The sequence below is a fragment of the Pediculus humanus genome, genomic scaffold (genome assembly GCF_000006295.1).
Source record: "Pediculus humanus corporis 1103172107803 genomic scaffold, whole genome shotgun sequence".
Lineage (NCBI taxonomy): Eukaryota > Metazoa > Arthropoda > Insecta > Psocodea > Pediculidae > Pediculus > Pediculus humanus.
In genome coordinates this window covers 390,110-408,253 of record NW_002987394.1, presented here as the reverse complement: position 1 = coordinate 408,253, position 18,144 = coordinate 390,110, and the positions used below count along the sequence as shown (strand labels likewise).

Below are 18,144 nucleotides of genomic sequence, written 5' to 3'. Positions count from 1 at the left end.
TTCAAACGATCAATTATTTTTTCCCAATAAAAAAAATAAATTTTTTGATATTATTTAATAAGCAAAAGTACAAACGTTAGTCAATATGAAATTTGAAGACATTTTGAAAAAAAAAAAAAAAAAAAAAAAACATTTTCACCGATTTTTAAAAAGGTAATTTATTTTTAAAAAAGTTTACGTGTTATAATGATTTAACCTTAATGAGTCGCGCCATCATTGAAAATAAAAAATTTTTATTTTTTTATTTAAAGCGGTCACTGTCAAGTGTACCTTGTTTCAGGTCGACGCCCGATTGCGGAAAAAAAAAAAAAACAAATCTGTCACGGATTTTGTACCTAAATATTATACTTAATTGAAAAGTCATATACGCTCAATATTATACCCGAATCAACTTATTTCAACAACTCCATAAAAAAAAAAAAAAAAATTTTTTTTTTACTAATAAATTTATTACTCTTTCATTTAATTACCGTTTGATAAACCTTTTAATAAGTTTTATACATTTTATTTTATATAAAATTTATTAATTTTAATAAATGATATTTTTTACATTCACTGAAAATAAAGTACATACCATTTATGTGTAAAATTAGAAATATACTTTATTAAAGTTTCTGAACAACAAAAAAAAATACCAACACATTAAAAATTTAACCAGTGTTGAGTTAACTGTAAATAATAATAATAATAATTATACATTTGAAAAGAAATTTTAAACATGGAAAGCTTTAATTAATTTTTTAAAAAAAAAGTATATAATAAAACAATTTAAACAATATTTTTAAATAATTTATTGATGGTAATGTAAAAATTTAAATAAAATTCTTTGTTGTCTACAAATTGTTTTAAAACAATTCAATTCAAAAAAACCTAATTAGTTTGTTAAAAGTATCAGTGGGTATCACAAACAAAATTTACAAAAAGTTATTTTTAATGTAAAACAACAATTTAAAGAAAAAATAATAATAATGATTGATTTATTATTAATAATAACAAAATATTTCCAAGTAAGAAAATTTTTAATAAAATGTATATTTATTTATCATGAATTAAAGTTGATACTGGTTTCATGTTAAACGTTATCAATGAAAACTAGTTTTTGATTAAAAAAAAAAAAAAAAAAACGTTATAATTAATTATTAATAATAAAAAATTAATAAATAATTGATAAGTAAATAAAATTTCACAGTATCAAAACATTTGAAAATTAATTGTATTGAATGCACCATCCTCCATATTTAATTTTAAAATTGTAATTGAAATTGTTTCCTAATACAAAACCGTTTTTATTTTTTATAATAAATACATGAATTTTGTTGTTGTTTTTAGTTTAATTAAAATGTTTTTTCAAACTTTTTAAAGAATGGTATAAGTTATTGAAATTAATTTAATTATATAGCTATAATAATAAGTACTTTATAAAAAAAAAAAAGAAAAACACCTTATGTATTGTTATTAATAGCTATGAAAATTTTATGTTTTTTGCCCCCAAAAAAATCCGGTAATAATTTACTAAATAATTTTCATTTTCTAATAATAAGATTTTTTCTTTTAATTATTTATAATAAGTCGAAAAATAAAACAATATTTTTAAAATATAGTATTCCATTTTGAGGTAAAAATTAAGTATAATTATTAAGGTATTTTGAACATTGAAAATTTTTTTTAAATAAATTGGAACAAGTAATTAACTAAAATAGTTGCTATTTTTTAGAAGAAAGAAACTTTTAGAAATTTCTTCTTTTTTTTTTAATGGCGTACTAAAAAAAAAGTAATTAATAATAATATTAAGAGAATTGGTTTATATCACGCTATCATATAATTAATTCATTAAATATTTTCCAAATTTCTATATAAGAACTTAATTTTTTAGTTTTTTGATAGTAAGAATTTGTTATTTTGCGGTAAAATAATTAAAATTTTGTTTTTTAAAAATAAATATTTTATAATATTTAAACAAATAATAAATGTCATTTTGATAAATCGTATAAATTTTTATATTAAAAGTGAACCAAGGTTTATTTTCAACATTAAAAATAACAAGGTTCAAAACTCTAATTAGTTTTGACGCAGTCATTTTATGTTTGGTAAAAATCACGTGATTATTACAAACCACGAATCTTACATCAATTTATTTTTTATTTTTTTTTGTTTATATATTTTTTGAAGTACAACAAATAGGTAGCATAATTAATAAATATAAATAAACCTTTTTTATTGTTCGAAAGCAATACTTTTTGAACATTTTTTTTTTTTTTTCATTTACTTTTGAAATGAACTCATAGTAATAATAATGATTAGACAAATATCAAAACAGTACTTCTGTTCTAAATTTTTGTAAATTATTACAAAAAATGAATGCGGTATTAAAAAGACTGAAATAGGTAAGGAAATAGGTAGATAAAAAATAAAATTTGAATATTATATAATTAATTTAAAAAATTTTTGAAAATGAAATTATATTTTTTTGCTAATTTGGCGTGATGTTCACTTTTTCCCATAAATACATATAAATATTACTTGACGTTTTTTTAAACAGTGGTACCAATCTTAAAAATTAAATTACGAAATAAACATAATTACAATTAAAATTACTTTTTTAAATATTTAGATTTAATTTTTTTTAATTGTATTAATCATTTATTGTACGCAAAAATTAAGGTTTTAATATACATTAAATAAATATTAAATAATACATTAATTTTTTTTTTCTTCATTCAGAAATTGGCTAACTGACAATGAGTTTCATTTTTTTTAATGACTTGTGTAGTGTTGCATCATAAAATGTAAAAAATAGTTATAAATAAGGAATTTTTTTATTATTGACTTTATTATTATTATTGAAGTGAGAGTGAGTAGTCGGTCGCAATTGATATTTACTGTTTTTTAAATATTTTAATAAAATTTAAGGTAAGGTATTAAATATTGTTTCATTTAATTTTTCTTAAATTTAAAACATAATAATTACTCATTTTAAAAATAATTTTATTATTTTTTAATTACTTTTTTAAAATCCATTTTGCTTGAAATAAAAAGTTAACATTTTATTTATTTATTTATTTTTTTTTTTTTTACATTTATTGCAATTTAATGCATTTTGCAGAATCAAATGATTTATATTTGTGACTAATTTTTTTTTATTAAAAAAATTTTTTTTGCGCAATTCAAAATATGTTTTCTAAATAAAGTTTATTAAAAACAAAACAGTCGTAATTAATTTTTCTTTTCTTTTTCAATAATTTGTTTTTTTTTTTTTATTAAAAACCCACAGTTTATTAACCAATACTTATGGATTACTAAAATAGCAGATTTAGTTTAAATAAGTAATATACTTAAGTATATTTATATATATATATTTTTTTTAAACTAAATTTTTTAATAAATTTAAATTTTTAACAAATTATAATATAATTATTATAACTTTTTATTAAAGAATATGTGTAAATTATGTATTTTTATGTACTAATATTATAATTTTTATGTGTAAATGATAATTATTTCAAAAAAGCATAAATACTTTTAAAGTAAAAATGAAAAATTTATAATTTGAAAATTCAAAGTATTTATTTTTAACTTTCAGAATGGAAAATCAATTGGTTGCTTATAAAGTGTACATAAATACTGAAAATGGTCAAAAGCCAGAAGTTCGAAGATTTGAAGTTTCAAAGAATTTAGCTTTTGATTTTTTACATATTAAACAAAAAATTGTGCAGTTTTTTCCAACAATTGCAAATGAAACATTTTCTGTTTATTGGATTGGTAAATTTTTTTTTATTTTCTTTGTTTTCTTATGATTGGATTGATATAAATGGAATTACAATTATATTTGTTTATTTAATTTTTGTTATAAAGTCATCGTCTCATAAAATTAAATATTAAAATTTTTCTTGTTTAGATGAAGATGGAGATGAAATTTCAATATCATCTGATGTTGAGTTAGAAACTGCTTTGCTTGAAACAAAGTCAGATGTAAAAAAACTTTATGTGAAAGTTAATCATAGTAATTCGGATCATTTTTACACTTCTGAAAATGATAATTTAAATGCTTGGCACCCAGTTATTATTTGTGATAGCTGCGATAATAAAGTTAAGGGTTTTAGGTACAAATGCCTAGTTTGTCCAGATTATGATTTGTGCAGTTCTTGTGAAAAAACTTCATTACATTCAGAGCATCCTATGATTAGATTGTCCGACGCATATGTATTGGTAAGTGTTAAACGACATTTTTTCAAAAAATTTTTCAGGCCTATTATTTCATTCTTTAATTTTTTTTTTTGTTTTTAATATTTTTCTGTAGGACAGAAGAACATTATATAAATTAATGAAATTTTTCTCATCGCATAAATCTGATGACTTGAAACAAAATTCTCACCACAATAAAAAAAAATCTTTCAAGTGTACAAATTCGGAATTTTGTAAAAAAGAAAAGTATGAAAAAAGTAATTCAAATCCTAAAACTGAAAATTTGAATGGAAGTGGTTGTAGAAGACATCACGGATTTGGAAAATGGAAAACCTTTAATGGTATTTAAAATTTTTATAATTTAATTTTACCTAAAAAAATTTTTTTGATTATTTTTTAATTTACAATAGTTGATATTATTTAATTGATGGTTTAAATAAATATCATTTATCAATATTTTAATTACATATTTAGTAGATGTGTGCAAACAACTGATTGAAGAATACTTACCATATCTTGATCCCGTTTATTTTGAAAGTGAAACTGATAAAAAAGAGAACAAACAGAAAAATTCTGATGCAAGCAATAATACTGAGGAACCTCCTCATATAAATTATTTAAGAAACATTGGAAAAACTATTACATCTATTCTCGATCCTTTAGGTAAAAATTAAAATTTTTTTAAAATAAGAAATTGGTAATAGTTTTAAAAGCTAAAAATAAATCTTATTATTTCTATTAGGCATTGATGTTGACATTGATGTTAAGCCATCCTCTTCCAAAGGAAATGAAAAAATGAAAGAAGAAACTAAAGTATCATCTGATACTTCCACTTCAACAGAAGACAAAAAAGAATCAACAATTAAAATCTCACCTGAAAAATCAAGCTATGAAAGTAAAGTTGACATTAAGCCTGAATCGGTGAATAAAAATACTAACTTTTCAAAAGAGCAGCCATCTTCTTCTTCAGAGTCGAATAAGAGTCAGAAATCGATATATCCTGATTTAAGGCAGGATACTTCTAGTAAGTAAAATATTGATTTAATTTTTTTTGTTGGAAGTTTTCAGGATTAGGAGATATAATGAATAACATGAATTTTATACATTTTATTAACTATTTAAACTTTAGGTTCTCACATTGAAGAGATGCTTGAAAAAATGCTTGAAATGGGATTCGATAATGAAGGTGGATGGTTAACTCATTTACTCAAAGCGAAAAATGGCGATATTGATCAAGTTTTAAAAGTTCTTGCTCCTCATAAGTAAAAATTTGAAAAAATCATTTGAATTTTACAAAAATGTGCAATTTTTACTTTTTTCATTAGCAGCATTTTTGTATCTTATTGCTTATAAGTCTTTTATATTTTTTAATAATAATAATAATCGTATTTTTTGTTACTGGGAATTTAGAAAAATTTAGATTAATTTTTAATACTTTTAAATATATCTAATGTTTAGTTTTTAGTTTTAAGTGACGTGATCAGTTTTTCTGATTCAAAAAAAAAAATTTTACTTTTGTTATTTTAAATTTTAAGTTAAGTTTTTAATTTTATCTACATAAAGAGCTTATTATTAATAGTTCTATAAATAGTAATCTTTCATTGTAAAATGGATAAAAAAAATTGTAATTTGACGTTATTTTTGAAAATTTTTTTATTTTAAATAAAATTAATTATTATAATCAAAAGATGAAAAAAATATATTTTTTAAAGTTTGAAAAATAATTTATTATTTTTTAGAAACTGTAATCTAAGTATTTTTATTTGTTATTTGTTTTTCTAATTCTGATATCATTCTTTGTATGTAAAAATTTTTGTAGTCATCGGGCAGAGTTTTTAAAGATTTGAGTGATGACTCAATGGCTTGGAGTGCCTAAAAAAAAATATTAATATTTGTTTATTTTTGATAATAGTGAGAAATTTTACTGCATTTATGATTTAACTAAGTTAAATTATTGTAAACATGGCAATTCAAATTTAAAAGTATGTTAGGTTTATCAAGAATTTAATTGTAGAAACTCACCTTGAATCCAGGTAATAAGTCTTTGTTACCATAAGAGTCATGTTTGTCGTACAATTCATGGGGCAAATTTTTCCAGAAAATATTAACTCCAAGGGATGGTTCTAAAGCTGTAATATTATGAAACCATAAGGCAGGAATAAACAGTATATCTCCTGCATTCATATAACATTCATATCTACAACTTGAGGAAAATTTGGGAAACTTTTCAACATCTGGATTGTCAACATCTAAAACTTGAGATTTATCTCCGATCATGTACATATTACTCACTTCATCGGGAGACCATAGTAAGGCTCTTTTTTTTCCTTGAACCTAAAAATGAAATATCATCTGTAAAATTAATGATAAAAATTTCAAGTCCAAATTCCGTTGCTATTTAGGCCGAGTGAAATTTTTTCATTTAAAACTTTGTATTATGGATTTACTTGAATTAAAATATTGTCCATAACGTCGTAATGCGTCCATAATTGTAAGCCTTGAGAACTGGCTCTGAATACAGATGAAAAAAAATCATCTTTATTAAAGAATGGAGGTACATTAAAATCCTTTGCTAATTCTTTACATTGTGAAAGAAAATTGGCAACATCTTTTCCCCTTGGATCATTACCCAATGATCTTAAGTAATAAACTTCCTCTGGGTCAAGAAAATAAGAATCATTGTAAGAGTTGTAAATTCGTTTTATTAATTCATCAAATGCTAATGTTTTGTATTGAAAATTTTTTTTTATAAAATCCAATTTTTTGAAAAGGCTTACGTGACATTTTACGGGAGTTTTACCGACACAACTAGAAACGTACTCGGGAGTCCATAAAGTTACACAAGGACCAATATCCCAATTTTTAATTAAAAAAGGCTTTCTGTTATTCATTTTGCATTTAATATTTTCTAATGATGATTGTGAAACAATATCTATCACACAATTAGTCATTTTTACTGAATTTGTTTTAAAAAATTAATCTAATTTAATCTTATGTACTAAGTATATATATTTTTATAAGTACTCTATATTAAACAATCATCACTATAATAAATACACTTTTAATTAAAGTATGATTTTAAATGAATACTTCAAAATTAGGTTTTTTTAATATTTAATATTGATTATTGTCTATAATCAATATAGAATATTGTTTTTTTACACTGATAATATGCTTCACAAAATTAAAAAAATGTAAACTTAAATATACGAATATAAAAGTTGCTACCACGAGTGTAGTTATCTAAAGATGTTATCCAAAGTAATTTTGTATTTAAAAAAATATCTAAATTTAAATGAATTTTTTTTATTGTGAAAATGTTTTAATTATGGAAAACCTATGTAATTTATTGTTTAACTTTAAGTAAACCGATATAGTAAAAAATATGAATAATTCGTCTCAGTCTTCAGAAAATAAATACTCTGTAAATACTAATTCAAGTCCTTGGAACGCACTTCAAGACGGATCTAGGAAAAGTGCATTTTTACCTTACAAGGTGAATAAAAATATTTTAAATAAAATGTATTATCGTAATACGTTAAAAATAAAATTTTTCAATTTTTTTTTTTTTTTTTTTTAAAGGCTTCCGTAACTGTGCTTACTAATTTACAAAGGGGAAACACTAAAGCACAAACTTCTATAATTGGAACTGAAGAACTTAATTTTCATCAAAGAGCTGCTCAGGGAGATTTAACAATTAAAGATATCGAACAAGGTAAGATTAATTTTGTGTTTATTTTTCAAAAACTACATTCAAAAAATTTGAAATTTGAATGTCACCTATCTATTTTTTTGAAAACTTATCGTACTATGCAGAGGAAAACATTGAACTATTCGATGATGACGGTTTGACACCATTAATGTGGGCTAGTGCTTATGGTCAATATCCTATTGTTGATGCTTTATTACATTCTTCTGTCGGAGTTGATGTTGAAAACCCTAAAGGTCAAACTGCATTATTATTTGCTGCTTTCGGGGGTTACCATGAAGTTGTCAGATTATTAGTTTCAGAGGGAGCAGATGTTAATCATAGAGATCAAGTAAAACCAATTTTATTGCAAAAACATTTTTTTAAAAATTAATTTTACTTTTTGAATGTTTCTTCCCATTTATAAATTGAATTTATTTTACAAACAGTGTGGTAATACGGCTTTAATTTATGCTGCAACTGGAAATAATCCTCACACGACAAATGAATTATTATCAAAAAATGCTGATTTTACAATTGTCAATAATTTTGGAGATAGTGCTTATTCTGTAGCAGTAAAAAAGCAAAATTTTGTCGGTAGGCTTACTCTTTTTTTTTTCAATACCTTTTTTTTTATTTATGAGAATTAATTTTAAAATTTTAATGGATATATTTACAGTACAACAAGTTATAGAAAATCATATAATTTCTCTTCTTGTTGGAAACACATGACATGGTTAGGAATTAGTTAATAAAAAATTTACAATTATTTATTATTTTTAAATTTAATTTTGTATTTGCAATTATAAAATTCAAAAGTTTTATTATAAAAAATTAAAAATAATTAGAAAACAAATAATGAGTTTACTTATTAATTTAAAAAAAACCAGAATTATAAATTTCATTTCTCATTCGATAAATCAACCACAGTTCAAAGGCAAAAATTTTTTTAAACTCTTGTTTTTATTAATATATTTTTAAAATTTTGAAGAGAAAAAAATAGTATTTTTTTTTTTGTAAAAATCAAACAATCAAATTTTGTTTAAAATATAAAAAAAAATTAAAAATTGTTATGAAAATAAAAAATGAGTCAATTATTATTCAATGAATTAAAAAATTAGTCAAAAAAATTTTATTTTTATTTGCGATTTTTACTTTTAAATGTTACTTCAATTGTTGCCAAACACTCTTAATATTAAAAATACAGCAATCACTCCCTGTTGCCCGTGACGAAAGAAAATTTTTAGAAAATATCAACTTTCAAAATAAAATATAAAAAGTAAAGTTATTTTGATATGGCTAATCGTCCACCACCCACAAAATATTAACACCGGATGATCCCAAATTAACTCTATCCAGCATTCCATGTTCTTTTGTCTTCAAAATATGAAGAAACAAGAGAAAGGTATGAAAGAGATTGTTTCGTCCCTATAAGAAATGAATAAAGAAAATTTTATTATTAATTTACTTGCTAATTTCAGCGTTTATACCAAAATATATATAGAAAACTAAAAATTTTTCATTAAAATATTATTTACCTTGGCCATTTCTAAGCGATCGTTATTTTCCAATAATACAAAATGAGGCGGATTTAATTGAACTTGATAAATTACTAAAGCATTTTGAATTTTAGGCTTTTCGGGACTCCTTATAAAATGATTCGTTGTAAAAGGTCGACCGTCTGTATGATGAGGAAAAAACAATATTTGAGAATCTAAATAAGTAGCAATGAGGTGCATAATAACTGCTGCGTCAGTTGGTAAATGTTCTTCCCAATTTTTTCCATTTAATGTTCCTCCGCTATCCCACCGATACTCAGATATGCTTCCACCTTTAGCGAGTTCTAATGAGAAGAATAAAAATTTTTTAATATTAATTTTATAAAAAATTGTTAAATGTTTTCTTTTTTTTTTTCTTTACCTCTAATTCGAGCAACCAAATATTCTTGATGAGGAGTAATTTCTAAAAAGTGAACCAAACGAGGAAGAGATGGTATGCTAGAGGAAATTTGAGGAATATTAGCAGTTTTTTTAAGTCTTTCTAAACCGACAAGACCAAGTCGCATATCTGATAGTCCACATTTTTGAAAAGATTCATCTACTTTATCAAATTCATTCACCAATCTTTGAAGAACTGTTTGCGATATCCACTATAACAAAAAAAAAAATTGAAAAATCATAAAATAACAAAAAAACTTTAAAAAGTATTATTATTTTTGAAATAGCACTCTACCATTCTCAGGTTAGCATTCCATTGCACCAATTTTATCGGGTCAACTTTAAAGCGTCTCCAAATTTCTTGATTTAACTGAACACCAGATGGAGATCCGCTTTCTTCCGTACTGGAACATTGATTATTTGGTGACTGCCCTAAAATAATTAATTATTTTATCACATTCATATAATATACTTATTAACTACTACCATTAATTACTTTTTCTTTAAAATTTTTCAATTTTATTTTTGTACCTGGAGTAATCGAAGACAACTGATATGTGCATCTGCGAAGAAGAGGAGAAACTTCACTTAGATTTCTCATATTGGAATTAGACCAAAAACTAAATGAATTAGAAGTTTCTTCTATACTCATACTCACACATGCTTTTTTTTCATTTTCCTCAAAGTCGTGAATATACCTGTTTAAAGTGTGTTCTCCTGAAATAAAATCATTTGATGCTGGCACAGGATATAAGGCAGGTTTTAGGGAATTTGGAGAAGAGGCTTTTTTATGGTGAACCCAAGATGGACAAGAATAATTGTGAACAGGAGAAACAGCTGTAATTTAAAATTTATTATACTTGAGTTAGAATTTAAGCTTACAAATTATTGTTATTTATTTGTAAATTTAATTGTAAAATGAAAAACGAAAAACTTACATTCATTTAATAAAGATGGAAACATTAACGTTGGCGGAGTTATGTTTCCAGGTGAGCTCGAATTAAAATCAACCTCTGACATAAAACTTGAAGAATCAGCACAAGGTGCATTTTCATTGGAAATGGTTTTAAAATATGGATCTGATAAAAATTTAAATTTAAAATTTTAAAAAATAATAAATATAAAATAAAAATATTTGTTTTTTGAATTGAAAAACTAATTTAAGCAATCGTATAAACAATCGAAACATTTCTGAAAAGTTATACATCATTTTTAAATTTTCTATTAGGCCTTTAAAAAAAAATTTAAGGTTAAGATAAAAATTCTATATAAACATATTTTGTATTAAAGTTTTCAAAATGAATTAAAATTATGTTTTAAAATAATCAAATTATTAAACATACCATTTGATTTTACACCCAGTAATTTTTTTTGCTTTGGTGACAAAGAAACAGGTTGTAAATTGTTTGTGTAAAAAATATATTTTACAAAATGAAAAAATGAATTTATGGCAAATACTCCGGCTAATATAACTTTCACTTGATAAGGTAAATAACTTGATTTTTTATAATCCTGAGTTGTAGTAAATCTAAAAAAACCAGGCTTTATAAATTATGTGCCACGAATAAAAAAATATTCTATTCTTAAAATTGTAATGATGCATACATATCATACAGGAATAAAGACAAGACAATCACATTGATGCAACCCCAAAATAAATGACCTTTGGCTTTATGTAATGCTTGTTGAATGTGTAAAGTGTGCTCCAATATAGGATTTCTACTTCCAGGTAAATTACTAGGAGGTGTTCTGGGAATACACCTGGGAGATAAAAAAAATTTTCAAATACATTATAAGTTAGAACAAAACAAGTATACAATTTAATAAAAATTAGTAGATTTAATAAAGCTTATTTAAATTTTATAATATATAATATCTATCACAAGAACATAATTATTTTTACAGAAAAAATAAAAAAAAATTTTCTTACTTCATTTTTAAAATATAAAATTTAAACTTTTATTTTTGACTAAATATATTAATTCATTACTGAAATAGATCGAAATCATTAAAAAATACATAAAAAACAGTCCTTAAAATATAAAAAACTCAACGGTTTTTTTTTTTTGATGGTATGTTTAGTTTGAAATACAAGCGTAAAAAACATAGTACAACAACGTGTTCTAAAACCACGTTTTTATTTTTTCAAAAAATAATAACCCTTAAAAATAAACTTGAAAAAAAAAAAATTTCTTACTTAGAATAAGAGTTATTATTTTTTACATTTGTTTGTGTCAAATTTAAGTAAAAACCAATTCAAATAGTTTTTTTTTTAAATAATTAAAATTACAAAATGTATTTTTTTGCGCTCGTAGCTTTATTTTTTATTATTTAAATTATATAAATAAAATATATATTAAAAAAAAAAATTATTCATAATTTTGAAATTACTATTTCATAATAGAGATTTGGCAGGGACACAGTTAAAATTACATTATTAAAAATATATTATTTTTTTTCTTTTTAAATAAAAAGGAAATAAACTTTTTTTTTTCAAAAGGAAGGAAGTAAACTTCTAAAAAAATAATAAAACTTAAATTAAAATTTTAATAAGGCAATATGTTTAAGTGATTTATCAATTTTTTATTAATGATAAGCAATCATTAATTGACTTCTAATCTCAACTTTTCATGCCAAAACGCGTTTTACAATAATTCGTAAGTGATTTAGTCTTTAAAAAATATTTTCAATTTGTATAACGTTTGATAAAAATTAAAAAGTAAGTATTATTACATAATTTAAATAATTACTAAACTTAAAAATTAAAATTTTGGAAAAATTATACTTTTGTAGAGTTAACAAATTCTTTTTTACTTAAAAAAAAAAAAAACATGGAACCTATTTATTTTTAAAATATTAATTCTAATATTTCGTATGGTAAATTAAAATTTAATAAGCATCACAAATTTTTATTATTGTTTTTTTTTTTTTTTTAAATCCTGTATAAACCGCTTTTTTTTAGTTTTCATAAATACGAAAATGAATGAAAGCACCGAGTCCAAAGTTGAAAACACTGTTGCCAACGTCAAGGACGAAGAAGTAAAATTAATAATTGAAAAATTTTATGGTTTAAAAGATGGCGACATAAAAAGATTATTGGGTTACGATGATTTAAACTTTCAATACTCATCTCCCAAAAATAATAATCCATACATATCAAAAATATGGCCCCACGGATACGTATTAAAAATAATGAATTCATTTGATTCGAAAAACGTTGAATTAACCGAATTTCAAAATAAAATATTGCTTTTTTTAAGTGAGTTAATTTTTTTTTTTTACAAAACGAGAAAAAAAAAGACATGCGTTAGTTTAATTTAATACTTATTTTAACGAAAATATTTTCTTAATGTTGCAGAAGAACACAATATTTGTGCACCTGTGCCTGTTAAAAATTTAATGGAAAAATATTACATTAAAATAAAAATTCCCCTTAAATATAAATCCGAAACGTGTCAGAAAGAACACATAGTAAGACTTTTAAAATTTCAACCAGGGATTCTTTTTTTAAATATACCGAAATCTTTTGATATTTTTTACTTAATAGGAAAATTCACAGCTAAACTCGACAAAGTTTTAAAGGTTTTTTTTTTTTTTATTTGAATTTATGAAAGAAAAATTAAATCGGACACATTAAAAAACGACGAATTTTTTTTTTTGCAGAATTTTACGTTACGTTCTAATCTTACGTTTGAATCAAAATGGTATCTTCAAAATGCGCCAATTTTATTAAAATATATTAATTTGGTGAATAATTTGAGTCATAGAAAAATAGTTCAAAACGTTATTGAAGAATTTATTTCTAAAGTTTTATCGCAACAAAATACATTTGAGAAAGGTGTAATTCACGGAGACATAAATCCACATAATATTTTGATGTCACAAAATGAGGAAGGAAAGTGGGATGTGGCAGCCATTTTGGATTTAGGGGATTCGCATTTTTCAAATTATTTTTTTGAATTGGCCATAACAATTACGTACATGATGTTAGAATGTAAAAGACATAATTTAGATATTATAGTTGGCGCGGGTCACGTGTTAGCCGGTTTTTTAAATATATGGCCGGATTTTAACATTAACTACAAGTTATTGAAGGTTTAATTATTATTTCATGTATTTCTATTAAAATTTCTTTTCAATTCTAAATTTTTAAAAATATTTTACAAAAAAAAAAATTTTTTTTTTAGATATGCATAAGCACACGAATTTGTCAAAGTCTTGTATTAGGTTTACATACTTTTTCTTTACATCCAGAAAATACCTACGTTTTGGATAGCCAAGATGTTGGTTGGTCTGTCCTTGAGACACTTTGGCAAACGCAGGAAGAATATTTAGCTGAAATTTGGGGATCTGTAATAGATTCATACAGTACATAATCAAAGAACAAATAAAGTTATAATTTGTTTAAAAAATTTCTTTTTTAAACTATGTATTTTAATTTAAGTTTTTTACATATATTTGCAATTTTTAAAGAATTTAATTGATTTAAAGGTTTTTGTATATTTGGGTATTAGTTTAGAAAATTCTTTTATATTAAGGTAAATTTTAATACTAATATGTTCAATACCGATCCTGTATTCAATATAAATTTGTGTACAAAAAATTTAATTTAAATTATTTTATTTAATTTTTAATATAAATCATTGAAAAGGTTAGAGAGTTAGTTGTTGAGTAAAAATCTAACTTAAGTATTTTTTAAATAAGATGAATTAAAAGTAATTATAATTTTATATTGACTTTACTGCCAAAAATATTTATTGATATTTAAATCAAAAAATAAATGTAATTTTTAATTGAAGGTTGTTCATTTTTAAAAACAGAATTACTAGCGGTTACGTAAGACACGTCGTGGCATTAGATTTCTGCTACTTTCCCACATGTAGCAAAATTTATTAATATTTTATGAATTATTAATAAGAGTCATAAAAATGGAATACGTAACATTCAAGGAGGAACCTAACGATGCTAAAATGTAATTTTATTTGTATTTATATTTTATTTTAAATATATATGTCTCTGGTAAATTTTTAAGTATTATTTTTGATTTTAGATTGTGCTGTCAATGTGGTACATTAATTACTCCTAATCCTTCTAATATGTGTGTCGGTTGTTTAAGAACCAGAGTTGACATAACCGAAGGAATTCCAAAACAAGTTACTATCTATTTTTGCAAAGGTTGTGAAAGGTTGTTGATGATTTCAATTATTTATTAAGAGAATATCTTAAGTGCACATTTATACATTCATTGTGTTTTTTTCATTTTCAATTACTTAATGATTTTCTATGTTCTTCAGATATTTGCAACCGCCATCGGAATGGATTTATTGTGCATTAGAATCAAGAGAGTTATTAGCATTTTGTTTAAAGAAATTAAAAGGATTGAACAGATTAAAATTAATCGATGCAGGATTTGTATGGACTGAACCCCATTCTAAAAGAATTAAGGTAGATAAGTTTATATTTTATTTAATGTATCATTTACCTTATTAAATACTCTAATTTGAAGCAGTAAAAATAAACAGGTAAAATTAACTGTTCATGGAGAAGTTTTGGGTGGAGCTATTTTACAACAAGTATTTGTTGTTGAATATATTGTCGGACATCAAATGTGCAGTGATTGTCATAAAACAGAAGCGAAAGATTATTGGAGGTGCTTGGTGCAAGTAAGGCAGAGATGTGAAAATAAGAAAACTTTTTTTTATTTAGAACAACTTATATTAAAACACAAAGCTCATGAGAATACGTTAGGAATAAAACCTGTTCATGGTAAACAAAAAAAAAAAATTTCCTAAGATTAAATTTTTTTTTTTTTTTTTAATTTATTCATAAAATTTTTTACTTTCCAGAGGGATTAGATTTTTTTTATTCAACTGAAGCTCATGCTAGAAAAATGGTAGATTTTATTACAAATGTTTTACCATGTAGAAGCCAACATTCTAAAAAATTAATATCTCACGATATTCATTCAAACACCTACAATTATAAATACACTTGGAGGTAAGATGCAAAAACATTCATTATTTAATTTTAAATTTATCATCAAATGATTTTATTTAAAATAATGACATGCTTAGTTGTTAGAATTTAAAAAATAATGAATTTTATTTTAGTGTTGAAATTGTTCCTCTCTCAAAGGATGGAGTTGTTTGTTTGTCAAAAAAACTCACTCAACAATTAGGAGGAATTAATCCATTATGTATTGTTGCCAGAATAACAAATTCAGTTCATTTAATTCATCCTGCATCCTCTCAAAGTAAGTTGCACATTTTTTATATGATAAAAAAAAATTTTCTCACTAAACTTATTAAAAACTTATGAATAAAAAGAAAATTATTTTAAAAAGTAATTATGAGAGTCCACGTAAAAAAAAGTTAAATGTTATATATTTATACAAATTTAATAGTGTAGATGACAGTAATTTAAATTAACCATTAGAAATACATTCATGTTTTTAAATTTTATTTGTGTAAAAAAAAAAAAATTAAAAAATAAATTCCTAAATAAAAAGGTTATTAATTAAAATAATGTCACGTAAAAGTAGTGAAATTCTATATGTATAAAATTTGGTATTACTTAACATTTGCTAAGCTCATCATATACTTTTTCGTTTACATTTTCCCTAAAAATTATTAATAATTTTTATTAATAATCGAGACTAGTTAAAAAAAAATTTAAATTTTGTTTCCAACATGGAGTCTGGATGTTAAATAATAAACGTTTGCGCCAAGAAATATTAAAGTAAACAAATTAACTAGACAAATCGACCGGCTAAGTTTGCATAGTTTTATCAAGTTTTTCTCGTAGCTATCCGGAACAGCACAATCTGGTTCATCTTCGTCTATTATGTACGCATCCGTTGCTTCTCTTAATTTAATTAAAGCCGGCACAATATAACACAAAGTGACCAATTCAATGAAAAATGTTAGAACGATCACAATCAACTGAAAATGGAAAATTTCACAAAAAATTAGTTTTCAATTAAACCTTGGAAAAGCTTGATGTAATTTACACAAAACAAATGTCGTGTAAAAAAAATACAAATAGTGTTTAAAAAAAAAAAAAAAAAAAAAATTTATACTGACTTGAGCTACTAATTCCAAAGACCAGGATGTACAAGGTGAAACACAATGAAGCGTTAAAAAGGAATAGAGAGATAAAGCGCTAAGAACAGCACAAACAGAAAAATATTTTGGAAGGATAATGTTATCTACTAAATGAAAATTATCTTGATTAAGTCCGTATTTAAGAGCGTAACCTAAAAAAAAAATCCGGGAATAAAAAGTTTAGTCGTGACTTTTGAAGGAAAATTTTTAAATATTCCATATTTTTGTAGGTTTACCGCGAATGAAAGACATCCATAGAACCATTCCGTAATGAAGTGCAAAACTACTTAAGTATAATACGTTGAGTGAGAATTTTATTTTGCTCGATCTTTTCGGATTGCATAAATTTGCGTTTATGAGAAAAGCTATCATAATCACACCGGCGACCATGATTAAATTCCCTGGATGCAAGAAGTAAACCAGTCGTATTTCTCCAGGATCCTAAAATTGTTGGCTTATTGTTAAAAAAACGGTACTCGATTTCACATTTTGTAAATTAAATTAATGAATTTTTGAGTGTTGGACATTTTTTGGAGGTATTAATTACCTTTACCGTTTCATCTCCAGTATTTACTATTAGTTCAGTGCATTGAAACTTTTCCAATAAGTTGATGAGTTGAGTTGCATCAAGTTTTTTCAAGTCTTCTGGAGGCCCCCGTAGTCGAACTTTCATCTTATTTAAATCTACGCGACAAGAAACTCTTTCCTGTGCAAAATTTAAAATTATCGTTACTTGAATTTTAATTTTAAGAAATCAAAAATCTATGGTTAAAGTATATGAGTTAAGTTTTCACAACCTTGTCTTTTCCATTTTTAGACTTTTTGCAAGGACTCGGAAAGGTTTTACATTCTTTTTTAGCTAATAGTTCCGCACAGCGATTCCTTTCAGGTTTTTCATTTTTGTCTTCGGTGTTTGGCGGTGTTTGAGACACCGGCAACGCTCTCCTTAATTCCGGATCAAAATTATCTAATTCGGTGCACGGGGGTAATACAAAGGGGGTATCCGCATCCGGTGCTACGTTTTTAATACGATTTAAATTTTGCCTACATTCGGCAATAAGCCTACGAATTTCCGCTGCTTCTTCGTCTTTTTTTTTGTTCGTCTGTTGAAGTTGAGTTATTTTATCCCCTATTATCTGCTGTTTATCTTTTAATTCAGTTATTTTGTCGTCCATATTTGAACTCATTAATTATAAAGAAAGATACATTGGTGAATATATTTATTTAATTAAAA

At 23.8% G+C, this 18,144-nt stretch overlaps 6 protein-coding genes across 6 annotated transcripts in view; 4 read left to right on the top strand and 2 right to left on the bottom strand.

Annotated features, from left to right (window-relative positions):
* Positions 1–3,581: 3,581 nt before the first annotated feature.
* On the top strand, positions 3,582–5,448 carry Phum_PHUM372150 (Sequestosome-1, putative; the record flags this gene model as incomplete). Its single annotated transcript, XM_002428212.1, has 6 exons — positions 3,582–3,759; positions 3,896–4,206; positions 4,298–4,523; positions 4,657–4,845; positions 4,925–5,206; positions 5,312–5,448. The coding sequence occupies 6 exons, from the start codon at positions 3,582–3,584 to the stop codon at positions 5,446–5,448; spliced, it is 1,323 nt and encodes a 440-aa protein (XP_002428257.1).
* Positions 5,449–5,931: 483 nt separating this feature from the next.
* On the bottom strand, positions 5,932–7,133 carry Phum_PHUM372140 (Hypoxia-inducible factor 1 alpha inhibitor, putative; the record flags this gene model as incomplete). The annotated part of the gene is made up of 3 exons (XM_002428211.1): positions 5,932–6,036; positions 6,205–6,516; positions 6,630–7,133. The coding sequence occupies 3 exons, from the start codon at positions 7,131–7,133 to the stop codon at positions 5,932–5,934; spliced, it is 921 nt and encodes a 306-aa protein (XP_002428256.1).
* A 434-nt stretch (positions 7,134–7,567) lies between these two features.
* On the top strand, positions 7,568–8,602 carry Phum_PHUM372130 (DNA-binding protein rfxank, putative; the record flags this gene model as incomplete). Its single annotated transcript, XM_002428210.1, has 5 exons — positions 7,568–7,678; positions 7,765–7,897; positions 7,999–8,222; positions 8,320–8,467; positions 8,550–8,602. The coding sequence occupies 5 exons, from the start codon at positions 7,568–7,570 to the stop codon at positions 8,600–8,602; spliced, it is 669 nt and encodes a 222-aa protein (XP_002428255.1).
* Positions 8,603–9,169: 567 nt separating this feature from the next.
* Phum_PHUM372120 (uncharacterized protein) lies at positions 9,170–11,914 on the bottom strand (the record flags this gene model as incomplete). The annotated part of the gene is made up of 9 exons (XM_002428209.1): positions 9,170–9,298; positions 9,409–9,713; positions 9,791–10,019; positions 10,103–10,234; positions 10,304–10,644; positions 10,746–10,886; positions 11,151–11,335; positions 11,413–11,568; positions 11,862–11,914. The coding sequence occupies 9 exons, from the start codon at positions 11,912–11,914 to the stop codon at positions 9,170–9,172; spliced, it is 1,671 nt and encodes a 556-aa protein (XP_002428254.1).
* Positions 11,915–12,786: 872 nt separating this feature from the next.
* On the top strand, positions 12,787–14,183 carry Phum_PHUM372110 (uncharacterized protein; the record flags this gene model as incomplete). The annotated part of the gene is made up of 4 exons (XM_002428208.1): positions 12,787–13,066; positions 13,166–13,389; positions 13,471–13,892; positions 14,006–14,183. 4 exons carry the CDS (start codon positions 12,787–12,789, stop codon positions 14,181–14,183), a joined length of 1,104 nt encoding a protein of 367 aa, XP_002428253.1.
* Positions 14,184–14,735: 552 nt separating this feature from the next.
* Positions 14,736–18,144, top strand: part of Phum_PHUM372100 (Nonsense-mediated mRNA decay protein, putative) — a gene marked incomplete at both ends in the record, with an annotated part of 5,182 nt that continues 1,773 nt past the window's right edge. The window contains 6 exons of the mRNA XM_002428207.1: positions 14,736–14,779; positions 14,858–14,992; positions 15,102–15,252; positions 15,330–15,573; positions 15,654–15,804; positions 15,918–16,060. Coding sequence (XP_002428252.1) covers positions 14,736–14,779; positions 14,858–14,992; positions 15,102–15,252; positions 15,330–15,573; positions 15,654–15,804; positions 15,918–16,060 — 868 coding nt within the window. The remainder of the gene's footprint in view (positions 14,780–14,857; positions 14,993–15,101; positions 15,253–15,329; positions 15,574–15,653; positions 15,805–15,917; positions 16,061–18,144) is intronic.